The following is a 23,980-nucleotide window of genomic DNA, read 5'->3' as shown; positions in this document are numbered from 1 at the left end:
CAGGGACCCCAGGGCTGGGATCACCCTCCCCAGGTTCCAGGTTGGCTGGCAGCCCAGAGAGGGGGGCCTTCCTAGGTGGGTGGGCAGCAGGGTGGTCCCCAGGAAAAGGGGAAGTTCCAGGTTCCCTGCCCCACCCAAGGTGGGCACACCTTCTCCCTGGGTAAGCCTCCTGTTTACGCTCGATTGAAACTGCCCTTCTTGGACACCCTCAGTCCAGCCAGGGCAGAGGATATGGGAGCCGGAAGGTGTAGAAACTCTCCCTTCCCGCCTTCTGCAGAACGGAGCAACCGGACTGCCTGCTGGCTGAGCTGCAGAAGGTCTGTTTCCACACTTCTCCAGTTTCACAAGACACAGCCTCGAGGCCGCTCGAATGTTGGAATGTAGTTAGGTGAAGTGAGGCCCTGCGCTGAGCTGGTCACTCCCTCAGGTCACTCCCGGGCATGTCATTTGCCAGGAGGAGACCTGGCCAGGCCCAAGCACAGCACATCAGAGATAGGAGAGGAAAGCACGCCTGCCTGCCCGCCTGGCCCTGCTCTGGGAGGGAATCGGTCCTCTCCTGCTGCTGTCTCATTCCACAAAACTTCATGAAGTGCTTGTGGACTGTGCCGGGAGGGGAGAGAGGCAAAACCTTTAGGTGGAGAAGGCGTGGCAGGCTTTACTGGCCAGGCCTGGGTTGGGGCCTCAGATCTCTGGTGTCCTGACATGGGGCGCGCTTCATTTCCCCACTCTGGGCTGGGGGGAGGTCCTGTGTTTTCAGACCCAGGCCTCGGCCCATGCAGCCCGAGCTCCTCAGGAAGCACCATTCCGCCCGTGTCCAGCCTTGGCTTCTATCCGCCCGTGACGGGGGCTCCCCGTCACCCAGCAGCCCTCAGCAGCCCTCCCCTTCTCGTGGGTCTTTGCTTCACATAGTGCCCACATCTGACCCACAGAAAAGCAGCTGAGGGAAACTTTCTCTAACAAAGATGTCAGGGAACTGAATTAGAGCCCCAACCCCACCCCCATCACAGAGTAACAGCTGAGCTGGCGCTTGGCAAGGAAGATAGAAGATTCTATTATGCTCAGAGGAGAGCGAGGGACCTACGTGTGGACAGGAGGGTGTGAAAGGCGAGGACTGCTTTTCACCCTTGCAGGAGGAGGAGGAGAAGCCCATGGAACCCTAACTCTCCTGCCCCCCATCCCCTCCACTCTGTGGTGAGCCCCTACCCCCGCCCCCTAAGAAGCAGTGCCTGCTTCCTCCCATCCCCCCATGCCCAGCTCTGCCCACACAGCTGTCCCAGGCCAGCTGTCCTGGCCCCAGCTGCCCGAGCTGGCTCCCTTGGGCCCACAGCCCTGAAGGCTGGCCATTGTCATTCTGGTGGCGTGGCCTCAGCGAGTGGAGAGGGAGCCAGCTTCCAGCTCCCTCTTCTGCCCTGGCCTGGGGTTCCCGTGCTCAAATGTGGTTGGTGCCTGCTGTTTCAGATGTACAAGTGTGGCACCTGGGGGGGACTGAAAAATTGGAGACACCCTGGGTGTCCAGTCAAAACATTGGCTAAAAGCTTTGTGGTAGTATCTCTCTCTGGGACTTTTACCTGGGGTCCTTGGAGTTGCTGAGCAGGCTTCATGGGACCCACAAACCCCAGAATTGCACAAGACGACCTACCTATATGTGAGTTTCCTGGGGGACTCTGATCGCCCCGCAAATTGTTCATAAGTACTGACCAATGGCACAGAATCCTACGCAATGCGTAAAACGATGCCAGTAAGAACGTGTCATCAGCACACAGATGGCATGCTGTCGAATGAAAGAAGCAGGTCACCAATTATCTGTAATAAAGGAGCCCGGCTTTATTTCAAACCATTTGCTGCACACACACACACATGCTGGAGCAGAGCTGCTAAAATGATGACAGTTGTTTTATCTCTGGGGTGAGATAAAACTTTTCTTCAGTGTGTGTTTTTCTGTTTTTGTTGGATGTTCTACAATGCGTGTTTGTTTCCCTTTGTACTACGGAGGCCAAGGGACACTCAGTTTGTCCTCTGAGAAGCCAGACTCTCCCTCTCCCCCAGGCCCCTGGCCCCAGCCTGTGGGACAAGCACAGGCCTGCCCTCTGGAACCCCAGGGCCCCTCACTCTCTTCCTGGTCTCCCACCCTGTCCATCTGGGCAATCCTCTGGCCTGAGGACCCCTGCCTGCTCCCCCTATCCAGGCCCTGCTGGCTAGCTCAGGCCTGACTCAAGCACCAAGCAGCTCAGAACCCTCAGGGTCACACTTCCGAGCTGTGTGACTTTGAGTCAGTCGTCTCAACTCTCTGGGCCGGGTTGTCATGTAACACGGGGCAGCCGTTAGGACCTACCTCATGGGGTTGCTGTGAGGGCCAGCTAGGGTGATTTGGGGCCCTCAGGTTGTCCCCCGCCGCTTTCTATCCCAGCCCAGTTCTGCCCTCTGCTGACCTACCCACCTTTTCTCTTCACCCCAGGGAGCTCCAGGACCAGCAGGATGGGCTCAGGCTGTATCAAAATCACCAAATACTTTCTTTTCCTCTTCAACTTGCTCTTCTTTGTAAGTATACGAGTGTCACCTGACCACTTTCACCAGAGACCATCCTCCTGAGCACCCCAGTGGCTGAGACCTCCAGGGCCCAGGCCTGGGATGGGGGTGGAGTATGGCTCGCGACAGACCATTCCAAATGGTACCAGTGGGGGCAGCAGGTTTCCAGGGTTCTGGCTGGCGCTCCGCCAGAGCACGAGGTTCCTCTACCCGCCTGCCCCTTTCTGGATCATCAAGGCCCAGGCCAGTCAGGGCTGGAGGTGAGCTGGAGGAAAAGAGAGGCCCCGGTATCCCCTGTCCCCTAACCCATCAACGAAGAATTGTTTGGGAGCCTCTGAAATCCTTTATGTCCTGTCTTGCCCCCCTGAAGAACAGGCCTGTAACTGTTCCGGGCCTCAGATCCCTACCCCATTGGGGGGGCTATCCCCCAAATCCCAGAGGGTGGGCAAGAGGAGGCTGGGTGGTGGACCAGGGGAGGGAGGACCATGCCTGTTTCCCAGACCCACCCTCGGGAGCTTTACCAGGGCCCCAGCCCCAGGCTGTCGGGAAGGAAACTGCCCTGGTTTTCCTAGGGCCTCAATGTTCCTCTCTGGTGTGACACAGCTAGACTCCTGCCTCAGGACAGCCAGGACAAGGGATTGTGTGTGTGTGTGTGTGTGTGCGCAGAACGTGAGTGTGTCAGACGGTGCGTGTGCACGTCTGTCTGTGGGCATGTGGAAGCGTGAGTGTGTGTCTGGCCATGTAGAATTATGTGTGTGTGTTAGAGTGAGTGTGAGTGAGTGTGTGTGTGTGTGTGTGCTTGTGTGTGGGGGAGGGTTGGGGCCCAGGCACCGGTGCTAGGCTGGGGCCTGTCCGAGGTGTTGGTTTACCCAGACCTTTAAAAAATCAGCTCGTACCATAAGATGCTTACTTTGATGTAATTTTGTTGTTCGAAATGCACACACCTTTGAATAATTTTGAGAGGAAAAGAAAGTACCTGTGAGCGTCAATGTTGGGATGCTGGGGAGCTCTGGTTTTGTTCTTTTTGTTTTCTCTGCCTTTTCTAAATTTTCTACAGTAGACATAAGTTACCTGTAGAAAAATAGGGTTCTACATTCCAAGTTCCATAGAGTAATAGAAAGTTTGGAAAGAAATGATTCTAGTAAGCATCTACTTTTCCAACTTGAACAGAACACACAGCAACTTACACGTGTGTTCCTGGCACACAGCTACAAGGCATGTGCACTCACATGCATTTGGCGTCTGTCCTGCTGTGTGTTCCTCCCTGACTCCAGCCCACCCCCTCCCCTGAGGCCTGACTCTGCTTGAACCTCCGTGGCTGCCAGCCAGGCCTGGAAGCCCCCCCTGGCATCTGGGCTTTCCCAGCTTAGTGGCTGGGTCCCTTCTGGCTGACTCAAGCTTCTGGAAAGCCGCTGTTCCTGCAGCCAGAGTCAAGCCTTCCCCAGCATGCTCGGCTCCTGGGTGCAGGCCCGGCGTCTAGAGCCAGTTGGCCAGGATGGGGCACAGGGCGTGGGAACGCTGTGGCCCCATATCTGGGATTTGTAGGCACTGGACAGGTGTCTGGGCTACAGCCTAGAAGGCTCATACAGGCACCTTATCTCCCCTCATGCAGTGGGAAGGAAGAGGTAGAGGTTTTGTGGAGAAACGGAGGGCGGTTGATGGTTCTGGCCAGAGCAGTCCTTGCTGGCCCCTTCCCCCACCCCCAGACTGCTCTCTGGAGCCAGAGACAGGAGAAGCTCCCAGCTGCAGGAGCCAAGAGTTAGGCCCTGTGCGCTAGGCCAGGATGGGGTGGGGGGTGGTAGGGTATGGAGATGGGGGGCTGTTGTTACAGGGGGGTGAGGGTGAAGGGGAGAAGTACAAGGAACAGTGTTTGTCAGTTCTCATTCACCGGAAATGTGTCTGCCATCTCTGCACTCAGACCCTGTTCTCGGCCCCGGGCCTAGCAGAAGTTCCCCGGCAGAGAGCTGTGCTTTCTGCACTCACGTGGCACTTGAGGTCCATGATCTGGGGCGGGGGCTTCAATCCAGTACTCACCCAAATGGAGGATGAAATTGCCTTTACGTTAGCACTGGGACCCACTGATGTGCCCCTAGGAGCACAGCGGAGGAGGTTCTTGACCTCGTCAGGCTGGGCAGCTAACGCTTCCTGGACTCGTGTGTGTGACCGGGGAGACGGGGTCCCGGCCGCTGGGGGAGCAGGCAGAGGCCCCGCTCCAGGGCACGGGCCCGCAGCCCTCCAGGAAGGTTTCTGGGCTTTTTTAAATACCCACGGGAAAGAGGTTCTGTCATCGGACTCGTGGTTTGGGAAAATCGCCCTGGCCTCTGTATATTCTCATCTACGCACCCCCAGAAATTACCCCGCCAATTTTCCTTGGGTCTGAAGTGACCCAGAGGCTGCTGGGCCCTGGCCATTGGCTGTGAGGGTCCCGGCACCTGGCACAGCCCTGTCGGGAGATCCTGGGGAGTCTGGAGGGTGGTAAACAGGGTGCGCCCCGAGGCCTCAGTCACGGTATATAGAGAATGAGGTGCGTGGTGCCTGTCCCAGTCTGCTAGGCCACCGGGCCCAGCCAGTGTCCTGTTCCCTCCCCCCCAACTGTCACCCACCCCGGACGACTGCATGGACAGCACCAGGGACTTCCCTCCTGGGTTCTTGAGGGGGAGCTGAGGCGTTTAGCTGGACAGTCCGGGATTTTGACCTACTTGGGATTATTTACCCAGAGGGAATTTTCTGTCCTTCCTCAAGTTCTGTTTTTGGAAGAGCTGTACTTACTCCCTGATGTCCTGCCCCGTGAGCGCTGGTGCTGAGAGGGTCAGGGGCTCTGTTGTGGGGCTGGGGGTCCAGAAGCAGACCCTCAGCCTGATGACCGGGACTTGGCCTGAGGTGTGAGCTGGAGGGCTGGGTGGGCAGGGCTCAGAACCAGACTCCCAGGTCCTGTGAAGCCTGCTTCCTCTCTCTGTGCCATCTGTGTCTCCCAGCCCAAGGGAGGACCCTCTCCTCCCCCGCCAGTGGCCTTCCTGTCCCCAGAGACTGCTTGTGGAGGCTAAGGCCCAGGTCTCATCTCGAATGGCCACCATCTGGCCTTAGACTGACCTGGATTTGAGTCTCTGAAGGGTGAATTGGGTGACCTTGTACAAGATCGGGGCCTCAGTTTCCCCATCTGTAAAATTAGAACAGAAGTCCCCATCTAACAGGACGTGAGGGAGGACAGGTGAGCTACAGGGAGACCTTGGGGGTGAGAGGTGGATTCACCCCTTCACCTTCGAGGCCACCAGCTGCTGTCTTTAAAGGGGTTTGGAGTGGGGGACAGTGAGGCACAGTCAGAAACAGCCCTGCACCATATCAAGGGTCTGCTCCTTTCGAAAGGCAAGATTCAGAAGGTGAATGTTTTGTTCATCAGGATTTTTCCTACTAATTTTGACTTCTAAAAACAATTGCTGGAAACGTTTCTTTATCTCGGTCACAGAGTGTTTGGTGTTCCCTTCCTTTTTACGCCTCAGGCGAGCACCCCACTCCCCTCCACAGGCCCTGGCTTGGGTGACGGCAGCACCAGCCCACCGCGCCCCTGGGCGGGTGTCCCCCAGGCTGTGGCCCGGCTCAGCAGCTGCTGGCCTGGCACTAAGACTATGGGGTGAGATGGGAGCCCTGTGCTGGCCATAGCGGTGGGACAGTGACAGGATGGCACCCTGAAAGCTAGAGATCTCCCAGGTGTATCCAGGCCAGCTGTCAGGCATCCCAGGGACCTCCCTGAGGGGAACCGCTGTCTTCACCAGACTGCAGGTGCAGCCTTGGGGAATTGTCAGGGCGGCTTCCGCCTGCCCAGGTGGCTCAGGTGGAGGGGAAGATGGCGGGGAACTGCTGGGCCTGAGCCGGTGCCCTGCTCCTGCATTTATAGTCGGGTTCTTGAACTCATTCACCCCCTGCACCCTCAGTGCTGAGCTCCGGGACCCGGGGACAGGGAGCAACAGGCAACCCAGCCTGCCCTCAGGCAGTGCTCAGTCTACTCAGAGACGCTCACTGCAAAGCCAGACTCAGTCAGGATGACTCAGTCAAGAAGCGCTGGCCGGTGGTCGCCAGTGAGTGGGACCCCGATAGTCTGCTTGAGGGGGTCGGGAAGGTTTCTCTAAGGTAGTGCCCAGCTCTGAAGGGCAGTGGGCTTTCAGGATAGAGGTGGTGGCGGTTTGCCCAGACCTTGTGTGGCACGCTCAGTCCCGAGCTGGGGCTGGGTGGAGGGGCCGGGCGAGGGACAGGGGCAGGAGATGGACAGGAGGGTGCGTCTGGCAGGAGGCTGCGCCCTTCCGAGCCGTAGGCTTGGCTTGACCACCTGGCCACGGGGTGGGGAAATGGACACGTGGCTCAGCTGTCCGGTTGCTGGTTTTTCTGGGAGCAGGCTGAAGCCTGAAGCTACCTCGATATCCCCGGGCTGGGGAGGGCTAAAGTGTCTCCCCTGGGTCTCCCTGGCCTGGGAGGGGCATCGAGACAGTCACTCCTCACCCTCCTTTAACTGGCCCCCCATTAACTGCCTGCTTCTCCTTCCAGATCCTGGGTGCCGTGATCCTGGGCTTTGGGGTATGGATCCTGGCCGACAAAAGCAGCTTCGTCGCCATCCTGCGTAAGGGCCCCTTCGACCCCCTCATCCCCTGCAGGCTCTGTGGGGCCAGACTGCTCCTCCCACAGTGCTCTGGCCTCCAAGTCAAATTGGTCACTGTTCCAGCTGGCCTTGGGGCCTCCACTGAGTCCTGCTGCTGACCGCCCCCCATGGAGCCCTCTGCAGAAGATTCTGGAAGGAATTTCTTCTCTGTCCCCAAACGAGGCTGAAGAACATTGGGGGGTGAGGGGGGCTAGTTCTTCCATCCCAGCCCCTTCCCTTAGCGCTGACCTTGAGAAAACCTCTTTATTCTTGGTCCCTCCATTTGTCAGTTCGGCAAGGAGTTCGGCAAGGAGGGGATCCCTTGGCTCTCAGTTCTGAGAGCTGTAGGGAGGGGCCAGCCCAAGGGCCGGGTGGGCACTGAAGTTCCTCCAAGGCACCTGCGAGGTGAGGGGTCAGGCCTGGGTCCTGCCACTGGTGGCTGCCAGGGGTCAGGCATTTGCATACCTGAATTGTCTTACGACCAATAGCAACCTGTGGCAGTCACATCTCTGCCTTACAAATAGGGACATGAGGCCCAGAGAGGCAGGCGAGGCCCTTGCTCAGGCCCACGCAGCGGCTCAGCGGTAGGGGGAGACTGATGCGAGCTGCACAAGGCAGGGAGCACCGCACCAAGACGCCCCTTCTCTTCAGAAGCAGGAGGAAAGAAGCCCATGCTGCTGGCTATGAGCGTTTTAGGGTCTATCACCATCTCCAGGAAGCCTGCCGGGCTTGCCACATGGCTTCTCAGGGACGCCCTGAGAGAGAAGGGAGGTGCAGTGGAGGGTCCCAAGTTGCACGGGGTTGCCACCCCCGTCAGTGAATGCGTCCTTGGCTCACCTCACCTCTGGGCAGCTGCCTCACAGTGCAGGTTAGTCTCAGGTTTGGCAGCTGCTTGACTTCAGTGAAACAGAGCCAGGCCAGGATGGGGGCTGGAGAGGCTACCCTGCCTCCTGGGAACCAGGGTCCAGCCTCCCTTAGGCCTGAAGGCATCAGCCACATCCACTGTAGCCCAGGGCTGGCGGTGCTGCCTTCTGCTAGGGGGCAGCAGCTGCACCCCCATTCTGCCTCAGCCAGGTGCCCAAGTTCCCCACAGCCTCCCAACATGGGGCACACCCTCCTGAGCCCTGACAACACCCAGGCGTCCCTTTCTGGGGTAGGGCCCACAGCCAGAAGGCACTGCTCCCAGGGCAAAGTCTCAAGGCCAGGCCTGCCCACCCACTCTTCTGCCTTCTGCACTGAGCTCCATGGCTCCAGTGACCTCCTGCTGCTCCTCCCACCGCCTCCACATTCAGATCTGAGAACCCCAAGTTGGCTAGACTTCAGAGGGCCCCCAGATGCACCAGTGGTGCTTTTTGCAGGCCCCTCCCCGAGGAATCTGAGCTCACTGGTGTGGGCAGGCTCTGGAGCATATGGTTTTGAAAATGTCCCCGGGTCCTCAGGGGCTCCCCAGGACTATAGGTTCAGATCACCCAGACGCCAGCTCGTCACTCTGCCCTCTCTGTATGGAGGCTCAGGGGAAACCTCGCTGAGGGTCACCGGCAAGGGAGCGCTGGAGCTGGAGTCAGGGCTCTGAGCTAGTGCCCGCTGGACGACATGGCACGGCCCCTCTTGCCCGACTGAGTCTTCACTGTGCATCCACGGGGCGCTGTGGTGGGGGGCAGGGAGGGGAACGGACACAGCCAGCCGTGGGGAACTGGAGTGTGAACCAGTGACCCGGCCCTGAGCCCGCAGTAGGGCTCTGTGGCCTGTCGTGTGTCCACACCTCAGAAGAAGCAAGCGTGTTGGCAGAGAGCACAGGTTCTGGACTGCCAGGTGTGGTGCCTGGCTGTGTGATGTTGGGCTGCTTCCTGCACCTCTCTGTGCTTCCTCCCCTGTCAGTGGGGATGCAGCGAGAGGAAGCCCCTTGAGGTGGTTCTGAGAAGGCAGACAGTTAATATCTGAAAAGAGTTTGGAAGCGCTCTTGGTGAATAGTCGGCACTACCTGGGTGATCGTGACATATAGCTATAACCCCCCAATCCTCGGGCTAGCTTAAAGAAGTAGGAGACAGAAGTAGACGCCAGAAAATAGCTTGCCCAGGGCCAGAGCTGGGATCAGAACCCACTTCGCACAGTTCCTGGTGGCTTTCAGTCTGGGCACTGCCCTCCTCACTGCTACCTGCTGACCCAGTGAGGCTAGGAGATCTGCACTGTGGGTGGTGGGTGGGCTTGTCCCCTTATATCAGGTTTCTCAGGTCTGGGTCAGTGACTGGGGTGACCATGGGACTGGCACTGATGAAGTGGGGGACCCAGCAGCTTGGTTGGCCTCCCAGGGGAAGACCCTGGTGGGGGTCTCAGCCCCAGGGCCTGCCCTGCTGGGCACCTTGGCAGTCAGCTTAGCTCCTGGGGCCCTTAAAGGCAAATCAGCACCCTCTTCGGGCTGCTGTGGAACTTCGGTAAAGGGTCTCGTTTGGGGCTGGCACACAGCAGATTGCCAGGAAATGCCAGCTTTCTTTCTGAGGGCGTAGCCACTGGAAGGACTTGTTGGACCCCAAAGCTAGGAAGTTTAGGAAAGTGAAATCTGGCAGCCTCACCCTGCCATGTTGATTGCTGAGAGCCAGACCCAGGGCCTGGAATGAAAGGTGGGCCCAGGGCCAGGAGGGCTCATGCTTACCCCAGTGGAAGCTCTGCCTGGCTAACTCAGGGTTCCTGGGAGGAACTGGGTGGGGCAACTCATCCCTGGTGCCCAGAGAGTGGGATGAGCTGACCGGGTTGCTTCCTGAGCTCTAGAACATTCTGTCTGACCTGGATCACATCCTGCTCTGCACCCATACTTCGGCGATCTGAAGATGGCTAACGCCCCCTCTGGCTGGGAGGGGGCCTCAGCTTCTCTGAGCTTTGGGCTTCTTGGCAAAGGCTGGTCTTTGCCTGGCAGGAGTACAACCCAGGGGTGAGCTGCCCACCAGCACCCTGAAAGGGTCTCCTGTCATCGGGCTCTGTCTCCCTCTCAAGCATCATCATCTTCAAACTTCTTTCCCACACTGGTCCACTCTTTCTCTAAGACCCCCAAGGAGGCCTCCCTGGTGACGCAAAGGGGTTAAGTCATAGCACTATGAAGCTGTCTGCAGCCACTGCAGCATGAGTTCAATCCCCGGCTAGGGAGGTGACCCACATGGCGCAGCAGACCTCTCCTGTCTCCCGTCTGCTCTCCTCAGCAGTGTATTTCAGTAGATCCTGTTCTGCTCCCCGCTTTGTCTCTGGTGGATCCTCTCACTTCCTCCACCCCCTCACCTTTGGCCTATACCACAGCTCTTGTATGCATAAAGAAATAAATCTTTAAAATAAGACCCCATGGATGCCTGAAGCCAAGAGTGGTACCAAACTCCATAGATAATGTACTTTTACCAACACTGACTTACCTATGAAAATGTCCTAATTCATATATTAGGTACAGTAAGAGGTCGACAACAATGACAGAAAAAAGCAGTCATAATAATATGCTCTCATAAAGGTGAGGTGACTGTCCTCTCTGTCAAAATGGCTTGCTGCATGGAATATTTCAGACCTCACTTTGCCTGCAGATAAAAGAAAGGTCCGAAAGTGAAGCCAAGAATAGGGGGGGCTATTGCACACCAGCTTACTTTGCACCTGCTGTTCCAGCCACTTGAATGCTTTTCTCTCTGACCTCCACCTGGCTGACTTCTCCATCATATCTCAGCGCAGCTGTCTCCTACTCAGACCAGCCCCCTCAGTCCTCCCAGCCACCCCATCCATGACCTCTCCTAGAGTTCCAGATCCCAGGGGTGGGCCTTCGTATCTTCAGGGTCCTTATCACCACCCGAACATCTGAATTGTTTACTTATCCCCGCCTTCACCCTGCCAAGCGATAGCTCCTCTGCCCAACTCAAGTATCTCCAGCAGCCAGCATGGTGTCTGGCCCATGCTGGGTATCTGGTAAGATATCTGTTGGCCCAATAAATGAACAAGTGTCACGCCTGTGTCACTATGTGCATCCTGAGCCTCCTGGAAGAAGCAGGGCGTTGGAGGTCTGCAGAGCATCCAGGGATGGCCCTTGCCAGTGCTGCTCTCTGGGCCTCAGTTTCCCTCTCCGTGCACTGGGCTGTTCTAGTGCCTACTGGGCAGAGCTGTGTTAGAGCTAGTGATACTGTGTGGCAAGCGCGGCTGGACAAGCTGGAAGGTGAGGCCCTCGGAGTCTGTCCAGCAGCACCTGGCTGTGCTGGACACTCCTCGGGGCTGGGGTTCAGCGGGGAGCAGAGACTGCCCTTGTGCAGCTCATGTTCTTGGGGTGCAGATAATGAGCAAATTAAAGCCCTGGTATGTGCTAAGGAAAAACAAAGAAGCAGGGGTGGGGTTGGGTTAGGTGGGGGTGGGTGGCCATCCAGGGGAGTGGGTGGCATCCAGCTTCCCCAGGGGGTGAGGCGGCAGGTTCCTGGCTGGGGGGCTGCGCCCAGCACCTGAGTCCACTTGTGGGCGCCCTCTTGGAAACTTGGCCCCTCGCCGGTGGTGATTTTGCGCCTAATGAGAGCAGAGCCACCGGGCGGCACGGACACCCCCTCTCTCCTCCCCAGAGGCCTCCAACTCGCTGAATGTGGGGGCCTACATCTTCATCGCCGTGGGCGCCGTCACCATGTTCATGGGCTTCCTGGGCTGCATCGGCGCCGTCAGGGAGGTCCGCTGCCTGCTGGGGCTGGTGAGTGCACCCTCTGCGTGTGCGTGTGCCGGGCCCAGGCTGGGGGGCACCGGGGTGAGTGGGATGGTGCCCTGGTTGGAGGGGTGCCCGGCTGACTCTGCCTTCTTTGTGTCTCCAGTACTTTACCTTCCTCCTCCTGATCCTCATCGCCCAGGTGGCTGCTGGGGTGACTTTCTACTTTAACATGGGCGAGGTAAGACCCTCCCCCTTGCTGGGCCAGCCAGCAGGGAGTGATTTCCCCAGTCAGCAGGGGTGGGGTAGACAAGAGGCCCTTTAATTGTCACCGACACCCCAGTCAGTGCCGGACAGCACCCTGTTCCCTGTGATCAAATGGGGGGTCTTTGGAGGGCACAGGAGTGGGGGAGTGGAGGGGTGGAGTCGCTGCTGACCTGGATTCTGCTCTGCCCACTGCTACCCAGCTGTGTGGCCCAGGGAAGCTGCTCGTCTCTCTGTGCCTGTTTCACCATCTGCAAACTGAGGACAATAATAAAATTGAGCTCTCAGGGTCATTCTCAGGATCAGTGAGATTAGCTGAGTAAAATACTCGACACAGTACCATGAGGGCTCAGCTCTTGTGTGCCGTTCTCCTTATATTAAGGCACCTTAGTCAGTCAGTATTAAACGGCAGTAGCCGTTCATCTACACATGAGGCCCAGGGGAGAGACTGTCCATAAACATCAGTTCTGTGTCAGGGAAAAGTGTTCAGCATGAAGGAGACTGTTGGTGGCTTGAACTTAACAGACATTTGTGGTTGCCTGCACAGCGTGGGGTTGGAGTGCAGAGGCTGGGTGAGGCTGTCCAGCATGCTCATGGTGCCATTCCTACTGCACGCCCTCCCTCATGGTCACAAGGTGGCTGCCACAGCACCACGCCCAGGCTCCATGATGCTGCTGGGGCTAGGAGAGGGGTGGGCATTGTTGGCACAGGTATTTCGTCAGAGAAGCAAGTTTTCTCCATCGGTCTCCTCCAGACTGCACTACAAAGGTAGCTGTGGCTTCAAGGGACGCTGAGGATGGGAGTGTCCAGCTTCCAGATGCTAAAGACAGAGGCACAAGGGGGAGTGGAGCCAGTTGATTAAGATCGTCACATTTATCACTCCGGGAGCACCTGCGATGTGCGTGGGACATCTGAGCGAGTTGGCCTCAGATCACAGAGTTGCCAAGTGGCAAAGCCAGGACTTGAACCCAGGCAGCCTGGCTTCCTACCTGAATCTACTTTATTATATATAATGCACAGCCAACCTGTTTCTTAGAGTTGCAGCTGGCTTCCAATATAGGCACAGGGTAGCTAAAATTAGAATGAGAGAGATTAGAATGCAGAGAGAAAGAGGAAGGTCACTGTCCCTGAAGCCAATGGTAGAAATACTTGTGGCAGCTGAGGGCTAACCTAAAGACTGAGCTTCCTGGTAGCCAGGGCAAAAGGGGAAATAGAAATAGTGGTTCCAGTCAATGAAAGGAAATTTGTTTGGCTCTGAGCAGGAAGCCAGAGCTTAGGGGAGAGAAACTCCTTTCCCAGTGGAAGGGTTGTGCAATCAGATATCCTCTCTTCTGCCCTGGGTTACCTGGGGCTTCTCTGGGGCTTCTCTGGGGCCCAGCCAGTGGCTCTTAGAATCAGGGTGGATAGTAACAGTCTTGGGGAGCTGCCTCCTAGGAACCAGCATCTGGTCAACTCTGCAAATCTGGGTTCTTGGCCAGCAAGCGTTTCCCCACCTCTCAGTAACAATGATGCACCCATGTGATGGACACCAGCCACATGCCAAGAGCTGGGCCAGAAGCTTGATACACAGTTTTGGTTAACATTTTGCAGCTAAAGAAACCAAGGTTCAGAAAAGCAAAGGGCCTTGACAGGATCACGCGCAGCTCAAATGCTGCAGAGGGGAGATTTCCAGCGGTCCTCTCCCAAGGTCCAAGTTTCGTCTGCACCTCCTCCCTGCCCTGGATCTGGGGTCCTCTCCGCTTGGCAGGCAGCAGGCGCTGGGCCTCAGCAGAGTCCCACAGCCCCAGGGCAGTGCTCGCCCAGAGAACCAGCTCTCCTGACTGGTTGACTCTCTCCCCTGCCCTTCTGGGTTCCTCCTCTGCTCCCCTTCGAGGCTCCACCTCTGGCACCCTGGCCCCAGCCCCCTCTCCTTGGCCGCCTCCTTTTCTGGAAGGCAGGGGGGAAGTTTCCTGGCTTTGCTGGGGAAGTTCTGGTGCCATGCTACCGCCAAGAGTTGGAATGAACAATTTATTTTTTCTTTCCCGTACATTGTAAATCCCTGTGGGAGACTAAACATGCCCTGAGTGGTGTTTATCCCTGCAGAGGAGGCCCAGCTGGGGAAGCGGGAAGGACTTGTCTGTGCCAGAAGGAAGAAGGCCTTTTGAAAACCAAAGACTGCCCTTTTCCCACTCTCCCAGCCTCCTGGGCAGGGGGGAGGGACTGAGCCTGGGGCTCCCCCAGCTGGACTCCAGGGCTACAATCTGGCCTTCCTGTCCCACAGTTTTCCTCAGCCAGTTTCCAGGGCTGCTGGGCCAAGCTTTGGATTCTCAGGTTGTAAACTGAAGAGAAGAAATCTACCTGGTCCCCACTCCCATGCAGGGCAGCCCTGAGTACCACAGCAAAGCTGTAAAATACAGAGCCGAGGGCTTGACTCCAGACAGAACTGTCCACGCTGGAACCTGCACTCTGTGACCCCCGCAACTTGTACTCTGTGACCCCCACAAGTGGCTCAGCCTCTGTGTCTCCTTTGACCCTACAGGTCCACTGTCCCTTATTGGCAATTCTGAAACCCAAAAACACTTTGAAAACCAAAAATAGCTCCTGCAACTTATCTTTGTGATCAAATCAGATGGACACCATGGAGGTATCCCAGGGAATATGTGTGGGGGAGAGGGCGGGTGTGCCACTTCCTGTCCCACCAGCCCCTTTTTTAAAAGCTGCATGTTTCTCAGCACTGGTGCACGTGGCCCGGAGCTGTGGTGGGGATGAAGAGCACCCGCCCATTGCAAAGGCCAGGGCAGATGTTTACTGTCACAGGTGCAAGTGTTTATTCCGGTCTCCACTGTTAACGTCATTACTGCCTCAGAAGGGCTCCTCAGTGCCGTCAGAGTTTGCATTAGTATCAAAGTTTGTGTTAGCCTCTGAGTTTGTTAGTGAGGGCTATGGCAAGTAGAGCTTGGTTGTGAACTTAAGATCTCTCTGGCTGTTTCAACACCTGATTCTTCATCCAACCCCCCCTCCCCTTATAGGTATAACCCAGGTTGAAAATGCAGTGGCCCTGTGTTCTAGAACAGACTGATTGTTGTGTGTCTTGGACAAGTTCCCCAGCCTCTCTGTGCCTCAGGTGACTTCTTGGGCCGTTCCCAGTTGACACACTGGGGTTTTGACTTGCTCTTGCCAGGCAATGGGGGTATGAAAGAGGGTAAAGAGGAAGAAAGTGAATGACCACTGTTTCTTCTGAAACCTGCTAGATGTCAGCCTTGACTTTGGCCTTGGTGCTCAATCACTAAACAGCCTGAATGAGCGAGGCTACTGACTGAGGCTGAGAGGTTCTGTCAAGGCTGGAACAGAAGGCTGGGGCTGAAAGCTTGGAGGGAAAGGGGCCTGGGCTGCAGCTGGCAAGGGAGGGTGGCATTGGTTAGGCCTGATAGCTGAATGCCCCCCAGAGAGACTGGCTAAGAGAACTGTAATTGCCTTTGTCCTCCTTCCCTGTCCCTCCCAAGAAGCCTGAAATGGCCAGCAGAGCCAGCCTAATGGCGCAGGTGGTAAAACAGGTTTCTCCAGAACAATGCTGTTCTGCCAGATGGAAACTTTGACCCCTGAATTGGGTTTCTCCTAGCCTGGGGGAGGCAGCTGGAGCCACCAGGGGAAGGTGGCCTTGATCTTCCCTCTGGGTAGGAAGCATCAATCTGTCCTGAGAAGGGATCCTGGAGCCTAATGGGAGGAGACCCTCTTGTTCTTTTTTTTTTTTTAAAAGATTTACTTATTTGGGCCCTCCCTGGTGGCGCAGCAGCTTAAAGCACAGCACTAAGAAACTAAAGCCACTTCCGCATGAGTTCGATTCCTGCCTACCCTAGAGGTGACCACATGGTGTGGCAGACCTCTCCTGACCCGCCCGCTGCTCCCCTCAGCAGTGTATTTCAGTCAGTCAGCCTGTTCTGCTCCCCACTCTGTCTCTGCTGAATCCTTTCACTGCCCCTGCACCTCTGACCTGCACCCCAGTTCTGTATGCATAAACAAATAAATCAAAAGACAGAGTGGGGAGAGAACAGGCAGATCATTGAAGTACACTGCTGGAGACCCTCTTGTTCTTGCTGGCTGCATGGGTGGCCCCATGGCTGGAGGTGGCACCGGGCCCAGGCCTGCCCCCATGGAGCTTACCTGGGTGGCTGGGGGACATGTTGTTCACCCCCCGTTGAGTGCTGGGTCACTAGTTTTGCGATTGCAGCCAGGACTTAGGGGCAGACTTGGGTGGTTGCTAAGTGGACAGGGCAAATGTGGAAGAAGTCACCCAGTCCACACCCAGTCGCCATGGCAGGGGTGTCATTAACCGTCAGGGTGCAGGATGACGCCTCGGACCTGCTCTCTGTGGCAGCAAGGTGCTTGGCAACACTTCACATGGGATCCTAGGGAGAGGCCGGGCCCAAGGCACTGCATTCTGGGAGCCTGTTTGCTGCATTCACGTAACAAGCAAGGAGGGAGGCCAGGACACGCCTCCACGGAGTGGTCGAGGGTGCCCAGAAACTGTTGCTGGAGGGGAGGGCAAAGGGGTGCGTAGTCTGGTCTCTAAGACAGTGAGGGTGTTTGTCTTGGGAGAGGTGTTTGGATGTTTTCAGGATGGCAACAGCTGGGACTTGGAAGGGAGGGGGAGAATGGAAAAATGACAGCCCTGCGTCAAAGCCACTTGGGCTCAGCTGCATTGAATCACATCTATCGAGACCCCCCAACCCTGTAGTGTGCCCAGTTGTGTGATACTGAGCTCCCCGTCACAGGGAGCATTTAAATCCAGCCTGGAAAAATCTGGGAAGGATTCTTGCCTCTGGGCGATGGGCTGGACTCTCCTACCTCTCTGTGAAGTCACAGCACAAGGAGGGGGAGAAACACAGCACTGGGGGGAGACCCCGAGGGCACAGTGGAGGCGGTGGGTGGGTCGTTTGCTGTGATCTGGACTTCAGGAGCGGCACACATCAGCTCCCGTGCGACCCTGCGAGTTGTTCTGGCTCTTCAGGTCTCTGTTCTTCTCTGGAAAACGGGGAGGATAGTGCAGGACAGGACCAGGGCTGGGCCCATGCCCCGGAGGCCCCCACGCTGGAAGGAGCCCGGCTTGCTTTGATGTGCTGCCGTTACTGTTTAGAAACGCTTCATCATTTTCAAATAAGTGGCCCTGCGCTTTCCTTTTGCACTGGACTGTAAGTTACGCAGCTGGGCCTGGGCAGGACTCCTTCTCGCTCGGGACAGCAGTGCAGCTGCAACTGGCCGCGGGCGCCGGCCCAGCTTGCCAGAGGCTGCCCCCAGGATTCTGAGCCCTCAGTCCTGGCCGTGCCCTCCCCCCGGGCTACCTTCTCAGGCAGGCAGTGTCCAGCAGAGCCCCATGCGGCCCCAGCAGCTACGGTCTCATCCCACCCAATGAGCTGAAAGAAGACTCATGCGACCTTGGCTCACAGGCCCACCCCGACCCACCTGTGCCCAGGGTGTGGATGGCCCTGAGTGGCAGCTTGGGTCACTGCCTTCCCGTGGCGCGGAGAAGGGCTTCCCACCCACTGGGAGAGCCTGGGCGGTGGTTACCTTTTTTTTTTTTTTTTAATAATATGTTTATTTTCCCATCATTTTGTACATTTTTCCATCTCAGTTGTAATCCCCATGGGCTTCCCATTGCCAAATCACTCATGTGCCATCACCGTAGTCCAGTGCACTTCCCTCCCCCCACTGTTTTTGATCCCACTCCCCACTCCGGGGGGTGGTCACCTTTAAGGAAAAACTGCTCATTCAGGAGGAAGGGAGAGTGGATGAGGGCAGGCAGAAATCACAGAGGGCCCAGCGGGATGAGGTGAGGTGAACTTCTACTCTCCCTCCCTGTTCTGTCTTGCCTAAGGACCTTCCTGGTTGCCAGGTGGCCTCCCAGGCTCCCAACTCAGCCTCCTGGGCCCAAGGTCCCCAGGCGCCCACTGCAAGCTGAAGCACCACCCCTGTGCCACGGTCCCCTGGCCTGACTGTAAGCCTCAGTCACGCCCTGGGCTGGAGGATGACGGTGTTTCCCATGGCAACTACCAACTTCTACCACCTTCTTATTTCAAGGGCCCTGAACAAGGAAGTCTGGGCTGCTGTGACAGCCCCTTGGGGTTGGGGTTGGGGAACAGGAAGGATGTGGTACAGGGGTTGGCCCTGCAAATGCCTCTGAGGCAGATGCCTCTGGGGACCCTCCTGCTTTCCACATTCCCCCTTCTTTCCATCCCTCCCCTCCTTTCCATACCCCTGGGACCATTTACTCACTGGGGAACAGAGGAGGAGCTGAGATGGTTGGGGCATAAAGACCCAAGGTTTGTAGACAGAGTCCTAGCTCTGTGGCATCAGGAAATCATTTGGCTTCTCTGGTTCTGCCTTAAAACTGCTCTGATCTCTGAGATGGAAAAATGCACAAAAATATGTAAAAATAAGCTAATATAATAATAATTTAAAAAAAACCCTGCTCTGATCTGCTTCAAGGTATGGTTCCATGGTTTAAAAAGCTTAGGTCTAAATCTGGAATCAGATACGCCTGGGTCTTTTCTCCATTTGGCTATATGTTGGCTGTGTGACCTGGGACAAGTTAATTAACCCCTCTGGGCTTTGTTGTCTCCATCTTTAAAATACAAGAACGATCCCTAGGCCATAGGTCTGCTCTGAGGATTAAAATCTGATAATGCCTTGAAAGTGACAACCATTGCTCTAATTGTGTTGTCACGGACAGAGAACTCGATAAACGTTGAGGTCTGTGCAAATCAGAAGGAAACATATCCTGTTAGGGTTTCATCAGACAGAGAGCAGGAGCTGGCGGGGTGGCTTCCCAGGTTCAGAAGGGCAGAGGGAGGAGCCAGAGCAGCAGATCCGAAAACAAATGAGCATGTGATAACACTGTGAGGAGAAATACAGCAGTTCTTTCGCAATATGAGGGCCTGGGAAGGGTTGGGGGAGCGATGGGGGGTACAGAAGGGAAGGGGGTGTTTAGGGAGGTGCAAGAAGTTCTTCCTGAGGCGGTGACACTTACACGGCCCTGAAGGAAATGGAAGAATGAGTTATGTCAATGTTTGGGGGAAGAAGATTCCAGGTGGTGAGAACAGCAAGGGCCAAGGCCCTGTGGCAGGCGTGAGGCTTAGACAGCAAGAGCCCTGCGTAGCTGAAGCAGAGGAAACAAGAGCAGAGCGGGGTCCGGAGGGCTGCAGGGCCTCATGGGCCGGTGAGAGGCCGCGCCACGGGACCCCCCTTTGCAGGCCCATGTAGCCATTGAGGGCTGAGGAGACCTTGGCGCAGCGTGGGGACCAGCATGGGGCTGGTTGGAAAGTAGTTGGAATACACCATGAAATGCTTTCACGCTTGAGCGTGTCCCCTGGGTGCTGGTGGGGTGGGGGGATAGAAGCAGGAGGGAGCAGAGGGACACGCAGGTTGAAGGATTCTGACCTCCGTGCTTGCTGTCCCCTCTGCAGCTGAAGCAGGAGATGGGTGACATCGTAGGCCAACTCATTCAGAGGTACCAGGATGGTCATGAGGACAACCTGCAGGAGACGTGGGACTACGTGCAGGCGCAGGTAAAAGGGGGGGAGGGGCCGTGTGAGCCTCTGGGCCTGTGGGTGTCAGCGTGGTGGGGTCTGCGTGGGGGCAGCCACCAGTTCCTGGATGAGCCTGAGAGATCAGGGCGGCAAGTTCGCTCATGAGTGTGCACCTGTCGGGGTGGGGGCTCCTCAGTCGTCTCCCCGCCTGGCACCCCCGCCACCACCACAGACCCTGGCTCTGGGGCCCGGGGTCTTGGCGGCTGTTCCGTGGCTCTCTGTGCTCCCGTGGGTGGCTGGGGAGAGGGGACAGCTGTCCGCTCTCCTCTCAAGCCAGGCTGAGGGTGTGGGGAGCTCACCCAATGGGGTGCGACGGCCGCTTGCTGACTGGAGTCTGAGGAGGTCACCCCAGGGAGGTGCCTGGGGAGCCTTCTGGGGGAGGTCGTATCTGTGCACATCTTGGGTGTTGGTGACGCCAGGTGTAGGGTGGGGTGCTCCTTCATGTTTGGTTGGCCGACGGGGGTGGCACTCGCGACAGTGGGCCCCGGGGACTGGGGGTGTCGAGTGCACTCTGCGAGGTTCACCCAGCGAGGCACTGCCCATCGCCAGGCGTCTCCTAGCCCATCCTCGTCATCTGTGACACGCGATTCTATGTAAAGATCATCAAGATGACTTGGGGACGTGGACAGAATTGGAGGTGTCCGGGGAGTATGACCACGGGCAAATGTGGACAGTTGAGTGTGTGTGTTCTACCTCAAACTGAGAGAGACCAGTTGACTGACTAAATGATTGACAGCTTAGTCGACAGAACTGCTGACTGCCAGTCACACTGACTTCAGTGAGATGACTGATGGGCGACCAGTGACTGACTGACTTGCTGAGTGACAGAACAACGGACTAGCCGATTGACTGACAGGTCCGTTTCCCAGTTGGCCTTGATGTGAATCCATTGCCACACACAGAAATCAGCCCAGTGACCACTCCTGGCCACCCCTTTTGATGGTCCTGCATCCCCTGGGCTGTCACCTCCTCTTCTGTGTGAGCTGGCTACTTAGGACCTGCTGGCACGGGTTGTCGATGACTTGTGCGTGCTCGACACGCCCCCTGCTGGCCACTGGGTGCACAGCCTGGGACTCCCCACCCTGAGCTGGGCAGGAAGCCCTGGGAGTGGACAGCCTGGGACAGTGGCAGCTGCTCACCCTTATAGACCCTGGGACAGTGATTGTTATCCCCCATTCTCCAGGTGAGCTAACAGGGGCTCAGAGAAGTGCCAGGCTTACGTATGCCATGGGCAGGACCAGGTTTGGAAAGGAGTCTTTTCCCCCCCATGTAACCTCCCACCTCTGGGGGGATTTTCTGGCACCCCAACTCCTGAGATCCTGAACTATCAGAAATCCAGCCCAGATGTGATCCCAAACCCCTCAAGGTCCCCTTCACGAGCTCACAGAGTCTAAAAGTCTGCACCTCTGGAACAAGAGCGTTTTCCACTCTACTGAGGCAGGCTGGGCCGTGTTTCCTTTTTCACCCTGGCAACCAGCAAACTCAGGGCCATATCTCAACCCCAGCTCATGCTGGTAGTAAAAGTGGGCTGGGCAGGTGCTCTGCTCTCCACACCTGTGCAGGCCACATCGCCCGCGTTGGCCCTTTGATCCCCCTTTTGCAGGTGAGGCGCAGGCCCGTGCTCTGACCGAGCAGAGCAGGCTGCAGACCGGGCGGGGGCCACCTGCCTCCAGAGCCCCGCTCCAGGCTGCAGGGCCTCGCCCGCCGCCCGTCCCCCGCACCTGTGTTCCGCCTTCCAACTTGAACTTCCCTCTCGTTCTGCTCTGTATTGGTGCTGGTCCCGACTTTCATTTCCTACACTATTCCTGTAGGAATAGTTTATGTTTCCTGAAGCGCCCTTTCCATCTCCTGTGACTCCCCAAAGAGAAACCGAACCCCTAATCTGGGCTTGGGTGGGACCTGGAGTGCCTGGAGTGCCTGCAAGCGGCAGGTCCGAGCCTCTGCAGGAGGCGGCTGGCCTGAGTGGGCGGTGTCCTAGCGTGCTGTCCCCCTCCTTGGCCCAGGTGAAGTGCTGCGGCTGGAGCAGCTTCCTGAACTGGACAGACAACACCGAGCTCATGAGCCGCGCCAACATCACCTTCCCCTGCTCCTGTGAGGAAAAGAACGTCAGCTTCCCGGTGGTGACCGGCTTCTGTGAGGTGCCCAGCAGTGGGCCCCAGAGCAGCAATGACCCCATGCAGTGGCCTGTGTACAAAGAGGTATGTGGACAGCGGGGCCAGGCTAGGGGGAGCCTGAGGGCGCAGATCCAGTCCCCCCGGCTCTCTGGGCTGCACAGGGCTCCGTCCTTCCTTCACTGAACTGTCCCTGCCTTTGGTTGCTTTCATCTGCACCTTCCTCTCTGCATCCATCCACTCACCTGTCAAGTGCAGACACCCCTCTCTCCAGAGACTGGTGCCTCAGATGGGGTGACGGGCCGTACTCTCCCCTTGCAGGGCTGCATGGAGAAGGTGCAGCAGTGGTTGCAGGACAACCTTGGCATCATCCTGGGCGTGTGTTTGGGCATCGCTGTCATCGAGGTCTGGAGCTCTCCCCTCCACCCCCACCCCTATTGTCACTTCTCTGAGGGTGGCCCAGGGTGGTGGTGGGTCAGCCCATCAGCTTCTGGAGGTCCCGTAGCAGGCCCGGTCCAGCCACCGTCCACCCAGGTCCCTCAGCTCCCAGGCTGGAGTTGAGGGTCCACCGGTTGGGTCAGACCTTGCGGGCTGACCGCACAGCGAGCTGCCCTCCGGCACCCCTGCCTCCCTCTGACCCCCGTCCTCTCCCTCCACAGCTCCTGGGGATGCTCCTGTCCATCTGCTTGTGCCGGCGCATCCACTCGGAAGACTACAGGAAGGTCCCCAGGAACTGAGGCAGCAGCTGTCCCCACTTCCCTGCCCGTACCCCCCGATTCTGGGTCCCTGCGGCTCTCCCTGGCTCCCTTGTCGGGATCTGCCTCCCACCTCCCTGCCAGGGCTCCTCACCCATCCTGGCCGGACTGGACGTGGGGTGCGTTCTGGTGCCTTGGACCCTTTTCTCTGCCTTCCTGCTGCTCGTCGGCCCACTGCCCACTGGACTGGATAGCCACTCAGAGAAAATGCAGCACCCCTGGGCGGTGGGTCGGGGCTCTGCCTGCCGCCTGGGCTGCATCTATTGTGCGGGGAAAGTATAGTAAAAACGAGGGTGGAGCAGGCCTGCTGCGCGGAACTGCCAGGGACTGCCCACTACATGGGTCAGTGGTTTGGCCCCTCTGACGCTGAGATCCTTGGTCTTCACAGTTTCTTGGAAGGGAGTGGGGAGGGGTGGTGACCTTGTGAGCAGCAGCTCTCCTTCCCAGCCTCACCCTGACAGCTCAGACCAGCCCGGCTGTGCAGTGGGTGTCATGCATGCCAAGGGAGGCTGTCTGCAGGCCGATGCCCACATTCACCCTGGGCATCCTGGGCATGGCACGAACTGACCTGGACTCCTCAGTGTCCAGGCTGTCCATGGAGCTGGGAGGGCAGAGAGCTTTCTCGGGGGTGCAGCCAGACCGGCCTGTGCTATACCCATGGAGAGTGGGTGGAACAGTTCTAGAAACCACACCTGATTCCGTGATTGACTATTAAAGAGAATTTGTAACAATCCAGCCTGTGGAGCTTGGCGACACTGATGCCTGGCCAGGGAGGCCCTGGGCAGAGCCGGGGTCCATGGGCCCGTCCCGGCCGCCCTGGGCCCTGACTCAGCCTGGTGTGCAGGAGACACGATGCCTGGTCTGTGTGTCTAAACAGATGCAGAGCGCATTGCTAGGTCTCTGTCTCCCAAACCAGGGTGCCAGCAGCCCCAGAAAGTCCACACAGACTGGCTGGTGAAGAGGTAGTGAAGCTGCTGGAGACACTCGGATTTTTCCTGAAGGATCTGTTTTCTGGAAAGGAAGGAGGTGGTTTTGTATTGAAGAAATGGGATGGGGTGGATGTACAGAGCTCAGGAGCCTTTACAGGTGCAACAGGAGACTTTGAAGGACACGTGAGCCTCCTCTAAGGGAGCACACAACTGCCCCCCTCAAGAAGCCCAGAGGAGGTGTTCCGGGCTGGGGGCTGGCTTAGGGCTTGTGGTCAGGAAGTCCCCTCTGGTGGCCGGTTAGGGGAGGTTGAGAGGAGCACACTGCTCCACCCTTTCCTGTCTCCCAACTTCTCCAGGAGGAAGGGTGGGGTGGGGCCTTACCCCCTCACTGTCCGTGGGTCCATCCGCAGTCCCCCAGGGACCTTGGACACCACTGTTTCAGAACTGCCCACTAGGTGGCGCTGCGCTCCAGTTCAAGAACCCAGTGGCGCCCACAGTCGTTCCTATTACTCCGGAGCCTCACCAGCCGCGGGCCTGTGGGTGTGCCACTCCAGGGGGAACCCTGGT

At 57.5% G+C, this 23,980-nt stretch overlaps 1 protein-coding gene across 1 annotated transcript in view; it reads left to right on the top strand.

Moving 5' to 3' along the window:
* The window catches only part of CD82 (CD82 molecule), a 47,658-nt gene extending 24,442 nt beyond the window's left edge, over positions 1-23,216 (top strand). Inside the window, exons 3-10 of the mRNA XM_004683569.2 lie at positions 2,456-2,538; positions 7,063-7,135; positions 11,719-11,840; positions 11,959-12,033; positions 19,496-19,597; positions 21,622-21,816; positions 22,051-22,134; positions 22,389-23,216. Coding sequence (XP_004683626.1) covers positions 2,476-2,538; positions 7,063-7,135; positions 11,719-11,840; positions 11,959-12,033; positions 19,496-19,597; positions 21,622-21,816; positions 22,051-22,134; positions 22,389-22,466 — 792 coding nt within the window. The 5' untranslated portion in view covers positions 2,456-2,475 and the 3' untranslated portion in view covers positions 22,467-23,216. The remainder of the gene's footprint in view (positions 1-2,455; positions 2,539-7,062; positions 7,136-11,718; positions 11,841-11,958; positions 12,034-19,495; positions 19,598-21,621; positions 21,817-22,050; positions 22,135-22,388) is intronic.
* Positions 23,217-23,980: the final 764 nt, after the last annotated feature.

This window comes from Condylura cristata, unplaced genomic scaffold (assembly GCF_000260355.1).
Source record: "Condylura cristata isolate star-nosed mole 26May11 unplaced genomic scaffold, ConCri1.0 scaffold00015, whole genome shotgun sequence".
In the NCBI taxonomy this organism is placed as follows: Eukaryota; Metazoa; Chordata; class Mammalia; order Eulipotyphla; family Talpidae; genus Condylura; species Condylura cristata.
This window is presented reverse-complemented; position numbering and strand designations above follow the sequence as displayed.